Consider the following 20,836-nt stretch of genomic DNA (forward strand, 5'->3'; position numbering starts at 1 on the left):
AGAGGGCTAATGGGAATCCACCCTTCGATCCAGCAAGTTGGACGGCCGCCCTCAAGCACAGACATAGTGAATCCATCCGCCACGCCATTGTATTTTCCGTCTCCTCTGCAGATTGGATCGAATATCATATGGATGAGGGTGAATAAGAGACAAACACGTCTTACATTTTATTTCGAGAATTATAGTAGTACCTAGTCTAAGATATTCTTCCCCGACCTTCATAATCTCTCCTCTCACTTTCGTTTGGGTTGGGAAGGTTAAAAGGGTGGTTAATACCCTGTACAATGCGCTGCCAATGATCACCTGATGATACTCACCACTACTAATTTTCCTAACTTGTTGCACTGGTTGTTTTGCTCCGCAGTCATGTACACGAGTGGCTTGGAGTGTTCTGTACTAGTTATTGACGTCCCCCTTGACGCCAGAGGGCCTTCGTTACGTTCCACCCTCACTTCTACCTCACTAGTTACTTGGGATGCACAAATATACAGAACTTCTTTCTTTCCATTTTCATTATTAAAGAAAATTCTTGTGCGCGAAAATAAGCTAAAAAATTTTTAAATATTACTACGTACGGATCAGCCGGCGAAAGGCCATGGATGCCAGAGGGGAGAGGGAAGGAGTGGAAAAAGGAAAGAAAAAACTCATCCGTGGTCCACTTAGATGCGACCACCACGGCCGAAACTAGAAACTTGAACCTTCTACTAAGGTCCTACTAGGTGGGTAATGCTCTCGCTCTGTATGGAGTACTTCACTGTTTTAATATTATCGTCTCTCAAGGCTAATGTTTGTAATCAAATCTGTCTTTCATTGCCGAACTATGTAGGCGATAACGGAGGAGGGTATATATCTTCTCCATCTCTTGCTCAAAATAACCTGAATGAATCTCGCCCTTCCTTAGAGCAGAATACAATAGTCCCCACATCTCCATCGTCACGAATGTAAAGCCTTGATCCCATTGAGCCAGGTCAAATATTTAATGTGATCGGGGGCATTGCTAGATGATTGAAAGAACTTATCGAATGAGAGGTATTCTTGGTACACTTATGCTCAGAGCCTAGGTTGGTCCTAACCATTTATTGGTTAGGAGTGATAGACTTGATCACTCATTGCTGCCCTGCCCAGATGTGAGGCTGTACTCAAAAAGTAAACCTAAGAGGACACGCGGCATAAAGGCGTCTTTCTAAGACGAAAATGTACGGAGGACCAGGCGCTAGACTACTAATATTATCAACACCCATCCCATTTTGCCCTTACCCGAGACGGACAGTTTGTTTCGGTCGTGTGGCAGACTAGTCATAGGTTGTAATGTGGCAACACAAAGTCAGGACAATCACCGGGCAGCAAATCATCGGCCGTGGAGAATTATTGTCCTGTAGCGGTGATTACTATTGGCCCGAGTCCATGGTGGTATCTGATCCAACATGTACCTAAGATACATACGTAAGTCGCTCGATCTGCTTGAGACTACCCCTACATTTTTGGTGGCCAGGACATATGGAATTCGGGAAATGCGATTGACATGAATTATAATAATCATTGTAGGCTGCTGACTAATTTCATATTGACTCTGTGGGAAGACTGTTGCCGTTGCATACTACTAAGGAAGAGTACGATAGCCAAGACAAGCCAGAAAAGATCCGCCCTCGCGGGGGAGACCCCAGTAGACCTCCGTACCCTACATATTCGTAAAATGACGCTAAGGGTTTTCCTCCGTAACCACCGGATTGTGAAGTTATCATCAACTCAACCTTACTGGGACAGTCCCCTCGCCCGTTGAACGAAACAATGCCGACTTCTTATGATCGCCCGTCCGTACTTAACACAACAATTTTTTTCTCCCAAGCGGTTACATTGTCGCGTTCGATAAGTTGTAGTCCATATAAAGAACCCCATGATTGAGGATCTACTGTGTAGCTGCTAATCACCACTAACCGCCTAGCCTGCAGGTAATGGAACCATGGGACCTGCACCATGCTCCCTCCCTTTTCTGTGGTCGTTTTTGAACCGAGTTTTTCGGTCGTCCGTAGTAGTTAAAACCTTACCATTTTCAGAGGATACGTATCCATCCTTGCCCTCTGACTATTCGGTTGTACAAATCACTCTGCAAAATACGCCCCTCCGCATCTTCGCCCCTCGTAAAATATTCTAGGCGCTGCTGATTGAGGCTTACTATTATAATACCCTCCCTACCCGACGATAAGGGAAAACATGTCCGACAGATTCAACTTAAGGGCCGTTCTCATACTAGTATGCCGTTGTCCATTTTTCCCTTGTGTTCTCGGTATATGTACTTGTCCAGTTCCTAAGAGTAGCTCCCTTGCTACCCCATTATTCACCGAATGATATCATCTCCCAGAAAGATCTAGTCAGTTGTTCTGCAAATACTGGGGCATAGGTAGATTTCCAAAAGGAAAGTGACCTGCAGTAATAATGCGGTACCGCTCGTCCGTAGAGTACCCCTACTTTAAAAAAAATTAATTCTTGCCATCTTCTGCTGGGATTTATTCCCGGGAAGATAGGAGAATCATGGATCCAGACAACTTAGTATAATTCTTAGTGCGCAGTTGTAATATTAGTTGGTAATTATATGACCATGAGGGTCAGCCTACTGCTTCTCCGCTTCAAGACATGCTGCGCCTGCATGGCCATTCGTTTTCCCTCGATAAAACTTGGCATTTAGGATTTTCAAGATCCAACGCGCATGCGCTGCCCTACGTGACAACATTCCTGCCACAGATTGTGTGTATCCATACTCCCTACCCTCTTCCTTATTTTCGTTTCATTTTTATTATGATTATTTCTCCCCCTCCCCTTCCTTTTTCCTAAAGCCTATCGGTTTCTTCTACGATGACAAACTTAGGAATATATGAATGAAGCCACGGACATGCTAGTCTGGTTTTGTCCATCTTTATATTCCAACATACAATTATTCCCTTTCATCTTTTTTTTTTCTTTTTCATTTCCTTTTCGTCCGCCCCCCCTCTTCTCTTCAATACTCTCCATGAATACTCCTGGTTTTATCCCCTTCCACTGAACTCCCCCCCTCGTCCTAAATGATCCTTCCCATGGCCCCTCTCGGGTATCATCATCCTCATTCTTTACATCGGGTCGCTCGGCTCATACAATCCCTTTCTAACAGCTCCAGCAACAAGCATCCGTGATATTACTAAAATGTATTCCCGCTAAACCTAGTAACTACCGTAGATCACACAGTGGGCCACAACGCCGCCTCGAGAGAGTAAGGGGAACAAATGTAGTGGTTATACTATAGGCACCACCACCATTCCCCCCCATGTTAGAAAAAAAGAAAAAAGGGAAAAAAAACCTTAGCGGCGCGGGAAGACTAGCCAAAGCACTGGGACACTGGGCCATGTAATAAACCCATAAACGAAAGGGAAAGGAGAGTAACCGCGATTTTCTCTGGTTCTTGGTGGATGGAGGATCCGTCATATTAACATATCGGGACTAGGGGCGAGGACGTGGACTGGTCGGGATCCTGGACGGCTTTCCTGATTCTTCTTGTCTCTTTCTCTTCTCTCTTCTTCTTTACTCTCTTTCTCTGGGCTTGTCGCGTTTTCCATTCTTGTCCCACTTCTCCCTCTCCCTGTTTCCCTCTTCCCGAATCTACTTATGTTTGTCAACCCTCACCCGTTCTGCCGTTCTCCCTTTTTCGTGCCTATATCACCTCGGCTCCCTTCGTTTCGGTAGCCCTGGCCAAACCTTCTAACTACGGCCGAACTACTAACTAGTTCCGTCCTGCTGGTTACTACCTGGACTGATCCATTTGCTACCTGGAGCGCTCACCCCACGAGTCCGCCCTAGTGGCTTGATTCTTGTTCTGCTTTCCACCGCCGTTACCTTCTTTTGACTATTTTGACGGGCTTCAGCGGCCTTTCTGTCTCTCCTTTCCTTCCTCTCACCCGTGCCTCCTTGATTACTTTTATATTTTCTTCACCTTATCACATTCTGCGCCTGTACATCTTCCACATATTAGTGTTCCGTCTTTCCACGGACTTCTACCACGCCCGCTTAGTAGTCTGTCCTTGTCATCGTCGGGGCGTCCTGTCGATCTTGATACTCCCGCCCATCTGGTGGATTTCGTTTTCTAACATTGGCAACAACACAGATCTTCCCACTCCCTTGCGGGAATTAGAGGACCCTTTACAGGGGAAAAAAAGAAAAAGTGGAAAGTCACTACTGACAACGGGGATTCTCCATCGAGTGATACTTCCAGTCCTTCCTGCGGACAAACCGCATTACAGGGGATTCTCTTTCCTTCCACTTTTTCTTTTTTTTCTTTTGAGGTTCGGTTAATCCTTTCGATCACTACCTCCACTTATCTTCAAACTCAACACCTATGTGGGCTCGACTAACCGTCACGGCTTGTTGCTGAGCTTTACCTCACCGTGTCCTAAGCAGTTTTGCAAGCCCTCGACGCCACCGCTTAGGGTGGTTATATCACACTTTCCAACTCGTCCTAAATTAGCTTTTCTTTTTGTCGCGTCTGAGGGTTGACCATGGCCTCGGATAGGTCACCGCCCCAGAAGTCGCAGCAACACCACGTGAGGCTCAATTCTTCTTCTTCCGCTGCAGCAACAGCCGCGGGTCAACGTCGCATGCCCACCCCTGGCCAGTCTTCCCGAACGGGTTCTGCCGACTCTGCCTCCCCCCAAGGGCTTGCCACCCTCAACGAACGGCTGTCTCAACCCATGACGGCAGGCACTTCAACTCCAGAAGTTGCGGGTACGGAGCCGCCTAGTACCTCCGCCACTCCTGCGCCCTATGGGACGCGCTCCAGAGGTCGTAATGCGGCGCCTCGCCCCAACTACGCAGAAGATCGTGACATCGACATGGACCTGGAAATTGCTCAACCCGCATCCAAGGCTGCCAAACGAAGTAACGGCGTACCTAACAACTCAGCCAACGGTACTAAAGCAGATGGTGAAAAACCCGCACCATCTTCAAGTTCTCGAAAATGTCAAACAGCGGTGAATGGATCTAGTCCCGCTTCCACTGCTAAAGATGCAATTCCTGGTACATCGTCCTTCTCTGCAAAAGTAGAAGAAGCCAACGGGTCTTCGAATTCAAGAAAACGAAAGCAACCGGCAAGTACTACGAATTCTAGCTCTGCAAATGGAAGCGCTTCCAAAAAGATCTTCACCACGGCTCCCGGCGTCAGCCAAGGGCAAAATGATTCCAATTCAAATATGGTCTCTTTTGAGAGCCGAGGCGCTTATTTAGAAGACGGTAAAATAACAGCTGACGATGGCACAACGTTTTCCGTAAACGGTCAGTATCTCTCTCTTTCTGGCTTTCTTTTTTTTATGTGGGGCGGGGGGGGGGGGTTGTTCCACCAATCAATAATGAAATGAGTCCAAGATTATAAACGATACTGAGACTTCAATACAGACCACGTTTACCTCATCTGTGAACCTCCGGGAGAACCATATTATTTGGCACGTATTATGGAATTTCTTCCGAACAAGGATGTGCCCTCCAGTCCCGTTGAGGCGGTGCGGGTTAATTGGTATTACAGGCCACGTGATATCCAACGCAAGGTTGCAGATACGAGACTAGTATTTGCATCTATGCATTCCGATACATGTCCGCTTACTTCGTTACGTGGAAAATGCCAAATCAAGCATATCTCGGAGATTGATGATCTTAACGAGTACAGGAAGACCCGGGACAGCTTTTGGTATGACAAGATGTTTGACAGGTATATTCATCGATACTATGAGGTCATCCCTACCAAGAGAGTAATAAATGTTCCGGCGAATGTCAAGAGGGTCCTTGACGAACGCTGGAAATTTGTTCTTGTCGAGATTGGCAAACGGAAAGAACTGACTAGTGCGGTTAAAACCTGCAAGCGGTGCAGTCTATACGCTGCGAGGTACGTATGATCATGTTTAGGAGTCAATGGTGTCGTATACTCATATTATATAGTACTGATTCTGTGGATTGCGCTGTTTGCCACGATACGTATCATATGTATTGTGTACGGCCTGTTCTAACTAAGAAGCCTGCTCGAGGATTCGCTTGGGCTTGTGCAGCCTGCAGTCGTGCTCAAGAGCGGAAACTTGAGGCTCGAAACACTCCGATCCTTGGCGAAACTCAACAGGACGTGGAAGAAGAAGTTGTGGAAGAGGAGGAGGAGGAGCCTAGCGGTGCGAACGGTACAACAGGTAGCACCCCTGCCGTCACGGAAGAAGAGACTATTCGGCCAGCTACAGAGGAACAAGTCGCGCAGGCCAGGATGTGGCCGTATCGCTACCTAGGCATCCACTGCCGTGTTGAAGACGCATTAGACTATGATGACCGTATATACCCCCGAGCCAGCTCTCGGCTGGGGCCACGATTCCAAGCGATCGTCAATCCGTGGCCTGGGCGTCCTGTGGAATATGTTAAGCCAACGGATATAAAAAAGAAATACATGAAGAGCTCTGGGGGTCGCAAGGATTCGAAACTCTCGAAGGAGGCCCTTGCTGCACTCGAAGCCGCTAAGCAAGAGAAGGCAAACAGGCCAAATTGGGTTATGGATGAGCCAACTGGATACGTACGACGCGGCGAAGACGAGCCAGTTACCGTGAACAGCAAGCAGGTCCGCACTGCGGAGTTAATGTTCAAAATGCCTAGTGCAACACAGATACCCTCTAGAGGTGAAGACGATGCCCCTGGTGCGGAGCTCAGCGCCGCAGATCGAGAGAAATATGTCGACGACTACATGGCAAGAGCAAAGGAATTGGCGCCTATTCTTGGGGTTGAGAAATATTCGACGAACTTCCTGGATAAAGCTTTGGAGCTGCTATATGCCAATAGTTTTGATGCTGAGGCTGCTCTCTTAGAATTGAAGCAGATGAACAAGTATAAGGATCTTAAGGAACCTCATCTGCGCCCCGAAGAGGTCAAAGCATTCGAGCAGGGTGTTGCGAAATATGGATCAGAGTGGCGGAACCTGACGAAGCATGTCGGTACCGTACCGCATTATCAGATTGTGCGATTCTACTATATGTGGAAGAAGACAGCCCGCGGCCACCTGATCTGGGATAATTATGAAGGTAGGCGGGGAAAGAAGGAAGCCAAACGGAGCAATCCTGCAAAGCTTGTGGATGACGTAGCCGATGATCATGACGATTCCGCCTATGACAACGAGAAGGCCGTTGAGAAAAAGCGTGGTTTTCAGTGCAAGTTCTGCTCTACGCGGACCTCGCGCCAGTGGCGACGCGCTCCTGGGGTCCCACCCGGCACTACAACCCCAAGCGAGCCATCATCGAAGCAACGAGACAAGGGACCGCAGCTCACAGTGGCTCTATGCTTGCGATGTGCTTTATTATGGAGAAAGTATGGAATTCAATGGGAGAATGTCGACGAAGTTGCCAAGAAAATTTCTCAAAGCGGCAACAAGTCGTGGCGCCGTCGTGTTGATGAAGAATTGCTGACACAGCTCCTTATTTCCACCGAGACTCCGATCAGTATCAACAGTGCGACTGCGGCTACTGCGGCCTCTATCGGCGTTCCTGTGACCTCCAACCCTCAAGTGCAACAAGAGTCTGCAAAGAAGAAGGGGCGCACCAACGATAAAGATAGTACCGCAACTTCGACCGCTACATCGGTGGAACCGGTGCCGAAGAAGAAGCCGGCTCCTGAAAAGGCCCCAGAACCGGCACCGATCGTCCCTGATCCACCCAAGGCTAAGACACTCCCATGTGCCGTTTGTAATAAGATGGAACCTATAGGCGACCAACATCTGTCTTGCAGGGACTGTCGACTAACCGTTCATCGAAGCTGCTACGGAGTCAACCCTTCGCGGAACTGCGCTAAATGGTTGTGCGATATGTGTGCCAATGATAGGAATCCATTGTTCTCGACTTGCTACGAGTGTGTTCTGTGCCCCGTGACCTGGACGGAGCATGAATTAATGGAAGCTCCAAAGTCGACACACAAGAAGAAGACTGAACGAGATCGAGAAAAAGAAAGGCTGGAAAAAGAGATGGTTAGCGAGGCTATCAAACTATATCGGCAAAGACAAGAGGCTGTAGGCAAGCCGATCGGTCCCCGTGAACCGCTGAAGCGGACTGATGGGAACAATTGGGTCCATGTGACATGTGCTGTTTGGACTCCAGAGATCAAGTTTGCCAATTCCAAAGAGCTTGAGCCAGCTGAAGGATTTGCACTCATTCCTGCAGACAAATACCGCGAGGTTTGCAGGATTTGCAAATCGAACAAAGGTGCCTGTGTACCATGCCATTTCAGCGGCTGCAATGCCCAGTTCCATGTCGGATGTGCATTCCAGGCGCAGTACACATTTGGCTTCGATATCACACCTGTTAAGAGCTCTAGGAGAGATACCGTGAATAGTGTACGACTTAAAGATGAGGTAGGAGTGGCCTCCGCGGGAATCTGGTGTCCTCATCACACAATTCCGACTGTTGTTCATGCAACAAGTGAGCCGACAGAGGAAGAGGGTATCAACACACTCCAAAGATTTGTCCAAAATTACAAGCAAGCGGACCTTTCCTTGACTGGGACCCTTCGCAGAGCGGCGTACGTTCAGCAGTCTGTTAGTGCATCCCAACATAATGTGACGCCGGCCGGACACCGACGGGCATCCACTGTGAATGGCGTGGCAGCTCCCCCGCCTACAGCGAAGGATACCCACAAGAATACCAGGGCGAGTCCCGAGGAAGCTACGGATGAGATGGCTATTGATTCCGAAAATCATGCAACTGTTCAGGTTACAAGCTCAGATGCAACGCGACAATGTGCGCGTTGTTCCACCGCTTACAGCCCTCGATGGTGGTCTATTGACAAATCACGGCGAACGACGACTGTTGACCACAGGCCATCTCTACTGAACGGAGTTGGAACGAACGAAACCAGATTTCTGCCTGCGACCTCGGCAAGTCCACCATATATTCATCGGAACCCTTCTCAACATACTCTCACAAAACTCAACGGTGAATACGGCCCCGCAGATAGGAATGGTTCAGTGAGCAATGTTGAGGGATCATTGGGCCAGCCAAATCAGGAATCGTACGAGTGCCATAAGTGTCATCTCAAGCAGATACCAGCCCAACCCTCTCCGGAGCCTCGGCCATCTCCCTATTCAGCTCAACGGCCAGTCCTACCCGCTCCCCGTCTTCCTTCAGAATATCCCAGCCACCCTTACGGGCCTCATGCCCATCCTCAAACCGGGGTACTACCAAGGCCTCTTGGCCCACCGCCTCCTAGTGGACCTGAATGGTACCCGGGATATGAACAACGTCCCAGCGACTATGGGGATAAGCTGCGCAATGGCCTTCCAGTCGCTAGCTACCGCGGAGGACCTCCACCACCGCCGCACCATATGAATGGCTTCCAACCAACTCCTCCACACCATGCCCCGCCGCATCATTATACAGGCGGAGCTCATCCTCCCCCACCTCCTCAGCCTTTCCCCTCTCACCAGAGCCCCTATGGACCTGTGTCTATACCTTCACCCCATGTTTCTCACCCGGCAGGACCTAGGCCGTACGCCCCATCGGCGTCACCTCCGGATGTGCACTCAACGATGGTTCGGCACTCTCCACAACACTCTCTTAGCGCATTGAACGGGGGGCCACCGGCACGTGTCTACTCAGTTGACCGCGTTCTCAGTGCGCCAACGCAGTCGCCCCCAGTTTCGCAGTCACATGTTGATCTTCGAGGCCGGACCCCACCAGTCAAGTTAGATGATACACCTGTCGTTGCGCCCACGGGTCCGACAAGCAGCAGCAGGCACATGAATGTAAATGGGACAAATGGTGGCTCTGGCGCCAGCGCCAGCCCATCTCTAAAGAATCTACTCTCTTAAAATCTTAAGATTCCATGCCAAAGGGATGTTTAGGCGATGTATGATATATCCTTATTTTCTTCTTTTCTTTCTTTTCTTTCTCTTCTCTTTTGTGTTGTTTGGACTGGGTGGCATTTCAAAATGGGGTTTGGGGTACTGCCATCAGCGTGGTTCTAGATTAATTCGTTATTATGTTCCCTTCTATCTATATGCATTCTTTATTTTTCTTCTTTCGTCCTTTCTGTTTTGCTCTACGATTTGGTTTCTACCTTTATGAGCATGATATATTTGGGTTACACCACTGTCTGCAATGGCCCAAGAACAATTTTAGGGTGGCATGGACTGGGAGTTTCATGTTATTAGCGTTGAGAATTGCAGAATTGCGTTTCACGGTTTCAGATGTATCGTCGTCAATATGAAATCACGTTTGTTGAGAGGTTTCATTGGACCATCGGCAGGCAACCGAACCCTTGATAGAAGAAGAGAAGCGGGGTAAATACTGACTACGATGATAATACTATACTAGGTTGGTGAAAGAAACACAAACATTCTTTCAGTGCCCTTTTTTTGTCTTTGGTGGTATAGATCGACGGGGACGATCCTGGACGCGAGGGACTAATGGAAAACGAAGGGAACCTGATCATTAAGCCGAGCAGTTGAACAGCTGATGCAATGCGCTGTGACAGGGGATCATCACTGGTCGCTGATTTGCCTGCGGTTGAGCCTCAGATAAAGGCAAACTGGAAGGATTGTGTTAAGTGGTTAGTGCTTATTAGTGTTGCTTTCCGTTGTTAATTTTATATGGGGGCTCAGAGTTAGGTTGACCATTCCCACTTAGTCGGAGGTTAGTTACTCACACTAGAGACGGATTCGAATCAAGGACCGACCTGAGATTCGATCTAGTAGGTTTTTCCCCCCCCCCTTTGATTATGTCGGAAGATGTCTCTCTGGCGCATATAGTAATTAATACAATTTTATATACGGAGTACTGCAGTTGGGTGGGAACATTGTAGTACCTCACATTTAAAATGTACATATCTGTATATAGATCTATGTACGGTGTTCCCTCCTTGCATACACAATCAGAACTTTAACCTCGCGTCGATCTTGAAGGGAATGCATGAACCGACATTCCAAGATCATTCTTTTTCACACTCACTGGGGAGACTGCAGTGGGAGTACTTTTTTCCTTTATATAGAATGGAACCATGTGACAAACCCATGGCAGTGGGGACCTGCGGTCCTCATTGGTGGGTTCCCCGAACGAATGGACACGGTGGGATTTCCATTCACCTTTTCGCAAAAGGCTGAGAGGCAGTAAGGCAACCGGCGCCGATGACCTTCTGCCGAATGGAAATTATTTGTATGGAATTCTTTCTTCCCCAGAAAATCCCGAGTAAGGTTATTCAAGGAAGGTTACCTAACTCACGTAAGAGGCTGTATGGAGGGTTGGTGCGCAACCTTTGCCACCTGTCACAAACGGTTGAGGCAGGATAAAAAATTTGGTTATTCTCGTTCATTTGTTCGGTTGACTATCCATCACATCATAGGAGCCACATTCTTGTGGTGGGAAACGACGTCAGCGGTTGGTTGCCACCTTTTTGGCGAGGACGAGTCCTTACAGCGCAGAAGGTGCTTATGTTGGGTGCCATGCGCATGGAAGTTCTAGAAGAATATGAAGGATTTTTTTCGATTCTCAGAGTTACATATATCCGCGTGCCGATTTATAATAAAAGCGTATATATTTATTGAATTTTTCTTTTCCCTCTTGTCTTCTTTTCTTTATTTTCCTTTTTAATTTGACGGCAGGAAAAAGGAAGGGAAAGAGAGCCGGTAGAAGAGATGATCTTAATCAGGAAGGGACGTATGTACCAAAACACGCCCGGTAACAATGCACCCAGTAATCAAACATTACGATCCTTCATCGACAGATTCAATGGATGATTAGCACATCCAGCCGGCATTCTAGAAAAACCCACGGAGATTGAAAGGAGCTAATGAGATCGCTTGCTTAAGCGTCGTTCTCTCCACTCTCTCCGCTCACTTTATCTCTGGTCACTTTTCATTGTAATTTCAATTTTTTTTCTGTTCTTTTCTATTTTTCTTGTTCTTTTCTATTTTTCTTGTTCTTTTTCTTTCCACATAATTAATTGCGATTTGTGCGTTCGTGTCTCCTCAATTTGTGGCTCAGCTCAGTTCTGTCGAGTTTCTAGCCTTCTTCCTTACATGCTGCCTGAGACGGGATTGGACATCCAAAGTGATCAGCAGAAATTGGGTGATTAGTCCGGTTGAGTAGGGATCGCACTGATTGGTACCTGTGGTCTTTTATCCCAAACCTTGGATCCTGGAGGTGTCTTTGTGTTTCTGGCTCTGGTGACGAGCATTTAATGCATAGTTATACTTATATCTAGATTCTACCTATATACTCATATATATGTATCTTAGGATAGAGCAACTAATTGAATGATTGGTTAAATTAATAACTAAAGTCCGATTATATTAATAGTACTTCAGACAACGGAGGATCGAAACCATACATCGGATACCATATCAATACCGCTCCGTATGTAATGAATACCTGACTACACCTACAGATCGGCCCCATCGCCGAGTCTCTGACGACGCCCATACCCGCCGTGCCGCGACCTTCTGGAAGTCTGGAAGAAAGCCTGAGCGAAGGGGAAAAAAAAAGAAGTCAGTCTCACAAAGCCCACGCCTCTTTCCCGGCGCTGGCACTTCCTACTGGACGGTTCAACTTCTTCTATTTCCATTGCCCTACTTATCGAAATTCACCTGAAACTAACCTTGCTACTGACTGTTCGTGCTTTGCTCCAGAGTTTGTTATACTTACTTACACTTGCGCCAACCGATAGGGCCCTTGGATCGGAATTACCCAAAGAACCTCAATCAATCCACTTCATCCTCCACTCTTCTTTCCCACTCCCTGAATTCGTTCCCTTCTTCATCTTCGTCGTCTTCTTCTTTTCATTCTTCCCTTCCTTATTGTGACAATCTTATTTTCCTATCTGAACAATATCATTGACTATCCTCGCATTATTTTAATTATTTTCTTTTATTTTTCCTTTCACAACTTCCTGTTCCGCGCCCCCCCCTTTGTACAAGTACTCAACCAGCCTCATACCGTAACTCTCAACGTTCGGTCTTTCACCTGGTGTCGGAGTATTGTTCCCTTCCCCCATCGCCTTTTCTTCGCTTGATCAACCTTCTTGTACTCTGTTAACACCCGCTCTGATTGTCGATCGTTGGCGACCGCACGCTTTTCTTCCCTTCGTCACCTTTTGAGTCTCGTGTCATCATTTCTCCGTGTGGCCCTGCCCGTGGCCCACCATGACGCCCTAAGATTTCCCGCTTCTGGGCCTCGAATTTTATCGTCCTTGATATCGGCGAATCTTATATGTGTCGCGATCCCGTGGGGTGCACTTCAAGTGTTTTTTACCGGCGGTGACTTTGGATAGTGCAGTACAGCACAGCATCAAACCATTGGCCCACACCTGGTCGTCGTGTTTCTTTCTCGGTCTCTTCTCTCACTTGACTTTCTGACCTTCGCCAACCCCCAAACGTGAGTGGATCCCGTGTACGTGTATGTGGCGATCGCGGTAGATTGCCATCTGGAGGCTTGCATGTGGAACAGAAAACTGGACGTCTCGGAAAGCGGATCCTGGGCAGGTATTGCACCCTAGACAGGCTGGCAATCGATCAAATCCCAGTGGAAAACTACAGCGAACAATTAATTGTTCGAATGCGCACCTGTAGCTGCTTCTTGGTCCCCGGTTTCCTGGTGGCAGTGCTCTTTGGCCGTCTCCGTCCTGGCTTCGCCGTGTCGCCTACATACACTACATCACCAGAACTTTGCGGATGGTTGCTGACCCGATATAATCAACAAAGATTAGGGTCGTCTCTCTTCTCCCTTTCGCAGTCTCTCCTTTTACATTGAACAGTGAACCTACCGTATTCCCGCGACCTTCGCTATATACTCTGCCAGCCGCTCGTTTTCTCTCTCTTTTCCTTCTCTTTCTCCCCTCCCCTTTCTCCTCCCTCTTGATTTCTTGTAATCACCCCAGCAGCGACCTACACGATTAACTTGGTAATAGCCATATGAGACCAAGTTCGGACTGGGTGGATAATAGTTTTCTCTTCTATCTCCCTATCTCACTTCTTGTCTCGTGACCAGGCTTCGGATTGGGGAGATACTGAACTATGGGTGTGCCGAACTTAGTCGACAGCATGGATGGCGTCGAATGTTCGGCTGTGTATATCGATCGTCGTGTGGCCCAAGAACGGTGGGTGCATCAGAGCTCATCCGATTTCTCAAACATCTCCGATACAAGTGCCTCTATATTTCCCGACGAGCCCGAGTCACTCCGATCGGATGTGGATGTTCTGCTGGGGGTCTGTAAACGAAGTATGTCTTGTGTTCATCTGGTGCCTCATGGTTCCTGGTACTGATTGGAGACTCCAATATAGTCTACCTTTGTAATGTCGGCCCATCTCTCGCATCGAAACTCGCCCAACTCAGTGACGATGCCATCGCCACATGTATACCTATCTTCGCATTCTTTGACGTCGACTTATCTGGGGAAGATCCTGGCTTATCGTGTCGTAAAAGCGGGCGTGGTTCGTGGCCTGAGGTAACCCCTCCATCTCCGGCGTCGCTGCGCCGCGGCTTCACATTTTCTTCCCAGTGCGAGGGAGCGAACAATCTGAAATTGCTGTCAGGATTGTCGGCCGACATCCAAGTTCAAGAGTCCCCAAATCTAATTATCCCAGTTGCTATCTTGCGTTCTTCCCCTCAGGTCCCCAGTAGTGTCCCTGTGGAACCTCAGCGCAATGGGACGATTTCCGAATTTCAGCAGATATCGAAATGCTTAGATGCCGGAGCCGTTGATGTTCTAACATCGCCCCTGAGCAGCGCAAGAATACAGGGCCTTGTAGTCCATGCCTTCCGTGCTCGCAAATCAGCGCTCAAAGAACAGACGCGCTTTATGTCCAGGAAAAAGTTGCGCAAGCATTCCTGGGTAGGCGTTCATGATGAACAGCCTTATGCCTACCTAAGAGAAGCAATGTAAGTCCCCCTGATCTCCATCTCAAAGTCGAAGATGCTCATGCGCTGCATTGTGTAGGGTGTCGAAGCTTATGAAAGGCATTTGCAATCCCGAAGAAGTGATAGAAGAATTTCAGGACCGGTATGTACGCCAGGACCTATAAAACCGAATTCCCAACTCACGATTTAAGCAGTGAATTAGATATAAGCCCCGAGCGTGAAGAGCTCGTTAAAGAACAGATTGGGAGTTGGAGCTTTACCGCCCATGAGTTTTCAGATGATGAGCTCGTGCTGGGGGCTTCTGAAATACTTCAGCATGCTTTCACCATGCCAAATTTGGAACAGTGGCAGTTGACGCCAGGTAAGTGAATGTTCAATTCCGTAAAGACATGCCGCGGCAGCTGATTGGGTACGGCTCTTCTGCCTTAGGTGAACTTCGGACATTCTTAGTCGCATGCCGCGCATCCTATAACTCGTTTGTCCTCTACCATAACTTTCGCCATGCCATTGATGTCTTGCAATCCGTATTTTGTTTCCTTCTTCACATTGGTGCTCTACCCCCTTATGGGTCGGTTACACGAGATTTTGACACAAAATCACCTCTTGCTTCTCTTCTTACACCCTTCGATACTTTAACTCTGTTGATATCGGCAATTGGCCATGATGTGGGCCATCCTGGAGTGAACAACTTTTTCCTGGTTAAACTCAACGCTCCGCTGGCACAACTCTACAACGACAACTCGGTTTTGGAGGCATTCCACTGTGCTGCCTTTTCCCAGATCTTGCGCCGCTATTGGCCCTCCGCATTCAAAGACAAGCAAATTCGCAAGTTACTAATCAGCTCCATATTAGCAACAGATATGGGTGTGCACCAGAAGTTCATGGAGCGACTCGGGTCGTTGCAGGAGAAGTTCTATGAGAACAGCAAGACTGTTGACGGATGGAAACCCCAGGATCTCGAGATGTACAAAACCCTCCTTTGCGGTCTGCTGATCAAGTGCGCCGACATTAGTAACGTGGCACGGCCGTGGGACGTGGCTGAAAAATGGACCAAGATATTGCAGGAAGAGTTCGCCAATCAGGGTGAGATGGAGAAGGAAGTGGGAATGGAAACCGCTTTGTTCGGCGGGCCACCGGAACTCGGCAATACATACAAACTCGCCACAGGCCAGATCGGTTTTATGTCAATATTTGCTCTTCCTTTGTTCGAGGGTGTAGCGGATATCTTACCCGATATGCGGTTCACTGTTGAGCATATTCGAAACAACCAATCCAGATGGCATTACCTTGCTGATCTGGAGAAACGGAGGGAGGCTTTACAGGACGAGAGTAGCCCCGAGGACGTTGTCTCTCCTTGTACTCGGAGTCCAGCATCGAGCTTGAAAGGATTTAGAGGACTCCGTGCACCGTTGACCACGACCGGTCCGGATACCCCTGCCAAGCCATCATACCCAACTATTGAAGGGAGTGGCCGGCGTGAAACAGATTACTTTGGTCCAATTCACTCGTCTGTGGATTCTGGGGCCTCGTGTGGGAGCTACAACGAGAATACTATCAGTCCTGTTGTATCGCCAGATACACCCGGTCCTTCAATGGACATAACTGGAAGCCCCTTGCCCTCGCAAACACCGTCGCGGAAATCTTCCAACGCTGTGCCGGACCTTACCATGGTTTCCGTCGCAGGCGTGTCTCCCGAGAGATATAGGAACCGGGCAGGTTCTGAAGCATCCAACAGAGCTGTTGGCGATCACCCTTCACTTGACGCAAACCGCTCTTCAAGGGATCCCTCGGTTCTGGCTGCTGTCATTTTCGCTAATTCACACAAGGATGGAGACACACAGGATCATTCAAATGCCCGCCACAGTGCGGGGGAGACAACAGGTGAAAGGCCGAGCAGTTCACGGAATGGGCCGCACAGCTACCGTCGCCATCACGCAAATACCAACTCATCGGGGCGCACATCGGGGCCATCTAACTCCCAGCGGAATAGCTGTACTCGAACCCACAGCGTTAGTACTTATAGCAATAACATGACGCCTATCTCCCCCGCGACGAACGCGACCAGTTTCCTTACTGTCGACGACGGCGAGGATAATGGTTTTAGCCAGGAGAGCAGTACTAGGAGCGATCGTGAAAGCGATAGAGGCGACGCTCGCCCAGGCTCTTCCAATATCGACCGAGAATCGGAGGGTAATCCTCCACAGTCTAGCCATACTTCCCATTCCCAGTCGGATGAGACGAATAGGAACCTTGTTATGGCCTCCGACAAGGGAAATGGCCACGGGTATCCTGGACAGTCTGCGTACAAACCTGGAAGCCCAAGGCATGAAGGCAGTGGTCAGCAATGGGATGGATCTAGCGGTGGAGAGCAGCCATCACGGAAGCTGCTGAAACGGCGAAGTCGCCTTCGATTGGCATTCTGGAAACGCAAAACCCATCATTCTCACCACCCCGAACTGAGCGGTGAATCATGATGGTATCTCCCCCTCTAGAGGATTTCATCGATCAATGTTCTGTTTGTTTTACATGGTTTCAAGGTGTTCATGGCTGGGATTCATGTGGAATCAATGGGGGGATGGGTAATGGGCTCATGAATGGTGGCATTGGCTGATGACTCGGAATTACGATGGAATTGCATGATGTTCACGACCGGCTCGGTTGATATACGAACCCGAGCACCACAAAAGAAAAGCATGGTTTTCGAGGTAGACGCGCAGGAATGGCCAGCAACATTGGCATGCGCATGACAATATCTAGCGATGCTGTCGGCAAACCAACAGCACGTTCCGGATATCCGAGAGAAACAACACCCTTCGGGGATATCGGATCTCCTGGTCAGATGATATGGAATCGGTAGTCGCCTTTTGACTGGACACTTAAAAAGATATGGAAGCCTCTTTTATATTTTCTTCTCCTTTTACCTCTTTTTCTTCTTCCCTTTTGCCCCTTGTCAAAACACCTTCTCTCGATTTCTTTCCTTTTTTTTTTCAACACTTTTTCTATATCTCATTATCTTCATTCACTTATTTTAACAATTTCCTTTGACCTTCTACCTTTACAGTTTCTACGGATCGACTTTGGGTTGGCGGACATAGAGTCAGGGCGTGATTTTGGCGTTCTGAGGTTCACCACATGGCTGGACTGTGCCTCAAGTCATTTGTGTTTGAAAACATGGGTCTATAGTTGCATTTTGCTGAAATTTTTATTTACCCTGGCATGATTGTGGAACATGACATTACAGTGATATATATTCAGCCACATTGATCGTGGATGTCAAATCATCAAGCGTGATTATAGTACACAGTGCTTTCAAATCAACCTTGTAGTGAGTTCTCTCTAGACGGTATACATACATACACAGCGCTCCATGGTATATAACGAATCCCAATGGAAGAAACGTTGTGATAGGAACTATGAACTTTATCCTATCATTATAATGGTTCCTCTTATGTGCACAGGTAGTACGGATACCTGGCATACAATCCATCTCAGATAAAGTCATCGAAAGCAAATATATCTAGATATCTATAAATCCACCCACCCATTCACACCTATCCTTAAAACTATACAAATCACCGGCAATCCTCGCACTCCTTCTCCCCAGCCTCCGACATATTGCTACTAGTAGCAGCCCTCAACGCCCGATCCGTATGCCCCAGATCCCTTGACGGATCAACCACATTCCTCACCAACGACTTGAGCATTTTCACCTCTATCATATACATATCCATTAGCCCCACCTACCCAAATGCGTTCCCAAGACCTAGAAAAAAGAAAAGAAAAAAAAAGAAACTAGAATAGGCAAAAGACATCAGTATGAACATACCAGGAAACCCGCCATTGGTCTTCCGATCCCACAGGACCGTCTCCTGCGTCTGGACCTCCTCCCCAGATGAATGATACATCGTTATCCTGAAGATTCCGCCCGTGGCTGGGATCAGGGCTACCTCGCCTAGGTCTGTGCTGAATGTTGAGAGGAGTTCTTGGGCGAACTAGGGGGGCAAATATTTGCTTGGTTAGGTTTGGATATTTGGGATAGAGTGGATTGGAGGGGTACGCATTGAGGGAGATGGTTGTGCTAGTTTTATCATTGGGGATGGGGACGTTGTTGGTTGTGGAGGGGGGTTGGGGTTCAAGAGTCTTGATGTAATAGTCGAGGGAAAGACAAGGCAAGACGTCTTTTAAGACATACATAGGCGGCCCGTAACATCCATTTGCATTGTGTGCAGTATTTGATGGTGATGCGTGGCAGGTGAACCTGTCCTGTGGCGGTCTTTTTTGGGTCGATTGGAGTGGTCATTTTTTTTTTTACCTTTCTTTTACTTTGAGACCCTTTCTAATTGTAAACAGTTTGTTTTTGAAGAAGAATTTGAGATAAAGAGTCGAGGGGGTATAGGGTTGATATGGTGGAGATGATCGAAGTGATGTGATTGCTTGAGATTGATATTGAAACGAAATATGAAAATGAATTAGTTTAAATGAATCGGATGATGTCAGCGGCGGGTGGAGCTTGAACGAACTGGAGAAGCAGTTATTGGCGAGGATTCTGATTTGTTCAATCGGTTTATTACCTCTTGGTCTTGGTATGCAGAATGTTTTCTCCGAGACTGACTGTACATGCTGTCGGGTTGCTTTACGACGGCTCTTACTGCATGGAATATGATATGATAGAAAACTTGCAGCTCTTACTGCTGCCCTCGCCATCTGAATCAGTCATGTCGGTATTATAGTTGGCTCGAGATCACCAAATCTATGATACAAGAAGGGCCATCAACGTATCGTCCCCCTGAGGATTTGTGGTGATTGTCTTTTTTAAAAGTATGAGAGAGGGTAAAGGGGGAAAAAAAGGAAAAGAAGATCCCACACCATCCATAACGGCGAAACAAAGGAAATATCAAGGAATCAATAAAAAAAACCAATGCGACGAAATAGGCATATTGCCGAGGCTAGAAAGGGAATTTTCAACACATCCAAACACAAAATGGCGGTAAGAGAGAAAGGTAAATAAAAAGAGACGTCGCAGATCGGAGTGCATCGAAGCCATGAACAGTGAATCCCATGGGTCGATGCGACCGTACGCTTCCCCATTTTCAGCGTCCGAAGTTCATGCAAGTCCAGCGCGTGTTTCCTTCCGGAGCTGAGTAGCCTCACGAGCACCCAGAAATACAGCGCCCCCTGCTGGTCGATCGTCGGTCCGTAGTCCTGGCCGTAGCGAGTGGGTAGCGATGCGACGTTCCAAAGGTCAAAAAGGGTGAATGAGGAGAAGAATAAGAATTAGGTAGTAGAAGGTAATGTCGTAGCGATGAGGGTACAATGGGACAGCTTTGGTGAGAAGAGTCCAGCTGATTTAATGGCGTGGAATGTCACGGATCCATTACATGACCGTGCAGCAACCTCCCTGTTGCTGGGGGGCGTATGGGTCATCACGCTTGTCCACCTAAAGCTTGGTCAGCTTGTGATCCCGCGAGCTAGAAGCTCGTAGCCCTCGTCAAGAGGAATTTGGAGAAAAAGTCGCATACCTGACCCCATACGGAAGGTACCATAAAGTCGCGAGTGTTGTTGCAGTAATTAATCAGCCTATTTTCCAGTGACGATCGGATGTATCAGTAACCGTCGGTCGCACACGAGGGGTAGTAGATAAGTAGTAATTGGGGGGGGGTTGGGTTTGACGTACGACATGGCAGCCTCGGACACTTTGACCCGGGGACGGTCCAGATCCTCCTTCAAACGAGCATTGAGCTCTGTCAATCGTCGATACTTCAGATCGGCCACACTTTGCTTCTTGTTCTTCACATCCCCTCCCGATCGGAGCTCGTAGGCAGGCATGGCGAAAAGTTGACGTTATAAGGTTTCTGTTTTCGGAATGATTTTGAGGTGTGAATTAACTATATGCGCACACACGGGTCGGGAAGGGGGTGGGAAGGTATGATTGATTGTGTGTTGTGTGTGTGGGTGTGGGT

General features: G+C 48.0%; 5 protein-coding genes across 5 annotated transcripts; 3 read left to right on the forward strand and 2 right to left on the reverse strand.

Moving 5' to 3' along the window:
* The first annotated feature begins 2,693 nt into the window (after positions 1 to 2,693).
* BDW43DRAFT_275688 (uncharacterized protein) lies at positions 2,694 to 3,363 on the forward strand. The gene has a single exon (XM_032041882.1). The coding sequence runs from the start codon at positions 2,870 to 2,872 to the stop codon at positions 3,035 to 3,037; it is 168 nt and encodes a 55-aa protein (XP_031900471.1). The 5' UTR covers positions 2,694 to 2,869; the 3' UTR covers positions 3,038 to 3,363.
* Positions 3,364 to 4,419: 1,056 nt separating this feature from the next.
* Positions 4,420 to 9,920, forward strand: BDW43DRAFT_82834 (DNA-binding E3 ubiquitin-protein ligase SNT2). The gene is made up of 3 exons (XM_032050570.1): positions 4,420 to 5,292; positions 5,413 to 5,896; positions 5,950 to 9,920. Exons 1-3 carry the CDS (start codon positions 4,521 to 4,523, stop codon positions 9,833 to 9,835), a joined length of 5,142 nt encoding a protein of 1,713 aa, XP_031900472.1. The 5' UTR covers positions 4,420 to 4,520; the 3' UTR covers positions 9,836 to 9,920.
* Positions 9,921 to 14,032: 4,112 nt separating this feature from the next.
* Positions 14,033 to 17,350, forward strand: pdeB (3',5'-cyclic-nucleotide phosphodiesterase PDE2; the record flags this gene model as incomplete). The annotated part of the gene is made up of 5 exons (XM_032047091.1): positions 14,033 to 14,237; positions 14,300 to 14,897; positions 14,956 to 15,018; positions 15,071 to 15,237; positions 15,306 to 17,350. 5 exons carry the CDS (start codon positions 14,033 to 14,035, stop codon positions 17,348 to 17,350), a joined length of 3,078 nt encoding a protein of 1,025 aa, XP_031900473.1.
* A 1,098-nt stretch (positions 17,351 to 18,448) lies between these two features.
* BDW43DRAFT_310986 (uncharacterized protein) lies at positions 18,449 to 18,781 on the reverse strand (the record flags this gene model as incomplete). Its single annotated transcript, XM_032047092.1, has 2 exons — positions 18,449 to 18,588; positions 18,703 to 18,781. 2 exons carry the CDS (start codon positions 18,779 to 18,781, stop codon positions 18,449 to 18,451), a joined length of 219 nt encoding a protein of 72 aa, XP_031900474.1.
* A 1,469-nt stretch (positions 18,782 to 20,250) lies between these two features.
* On the reverse strand, positions 20,251 to 20,702 carry BDW43DRAFT_310987 (guanine nucleotide-binding protein subunit gamma; the record flags this gene model as incomplete). Its single annotated transcript, XM_032047093.1, has 3 exons — positions 20,251 to 20,313; positions 20,396 to 20,453; positions 20,551 to 20,702. 3 exons carry the CDS (start codon positions 20,700 to 20,702, stop codon positions 20,251 to 20,253), a joined length of 273 nt encoding a protein of 90 aa, XP_031900475.1.
* Between the last annotated feature and the right edge of the window lie 134 nt (positions 20,703 to 20,836).

The sequence above is a fragment of the Aspergillus alliaceus genome (assembly GCF_009176365.1).
Source record: "Aspergillus alliaceus strain CBS 536.65 unplaced genomic scaffold BDW43scaffold_21, whole genome shotgun sequence".
Classification (NCBI taxonomy): domain Eukaryota; kingdom Fungi; phylum Ascomycota; class Eurotiomycetes; order Eurotiales; family Aspergillaceae; genus Aspergillus; species Aspergillus alliaceus.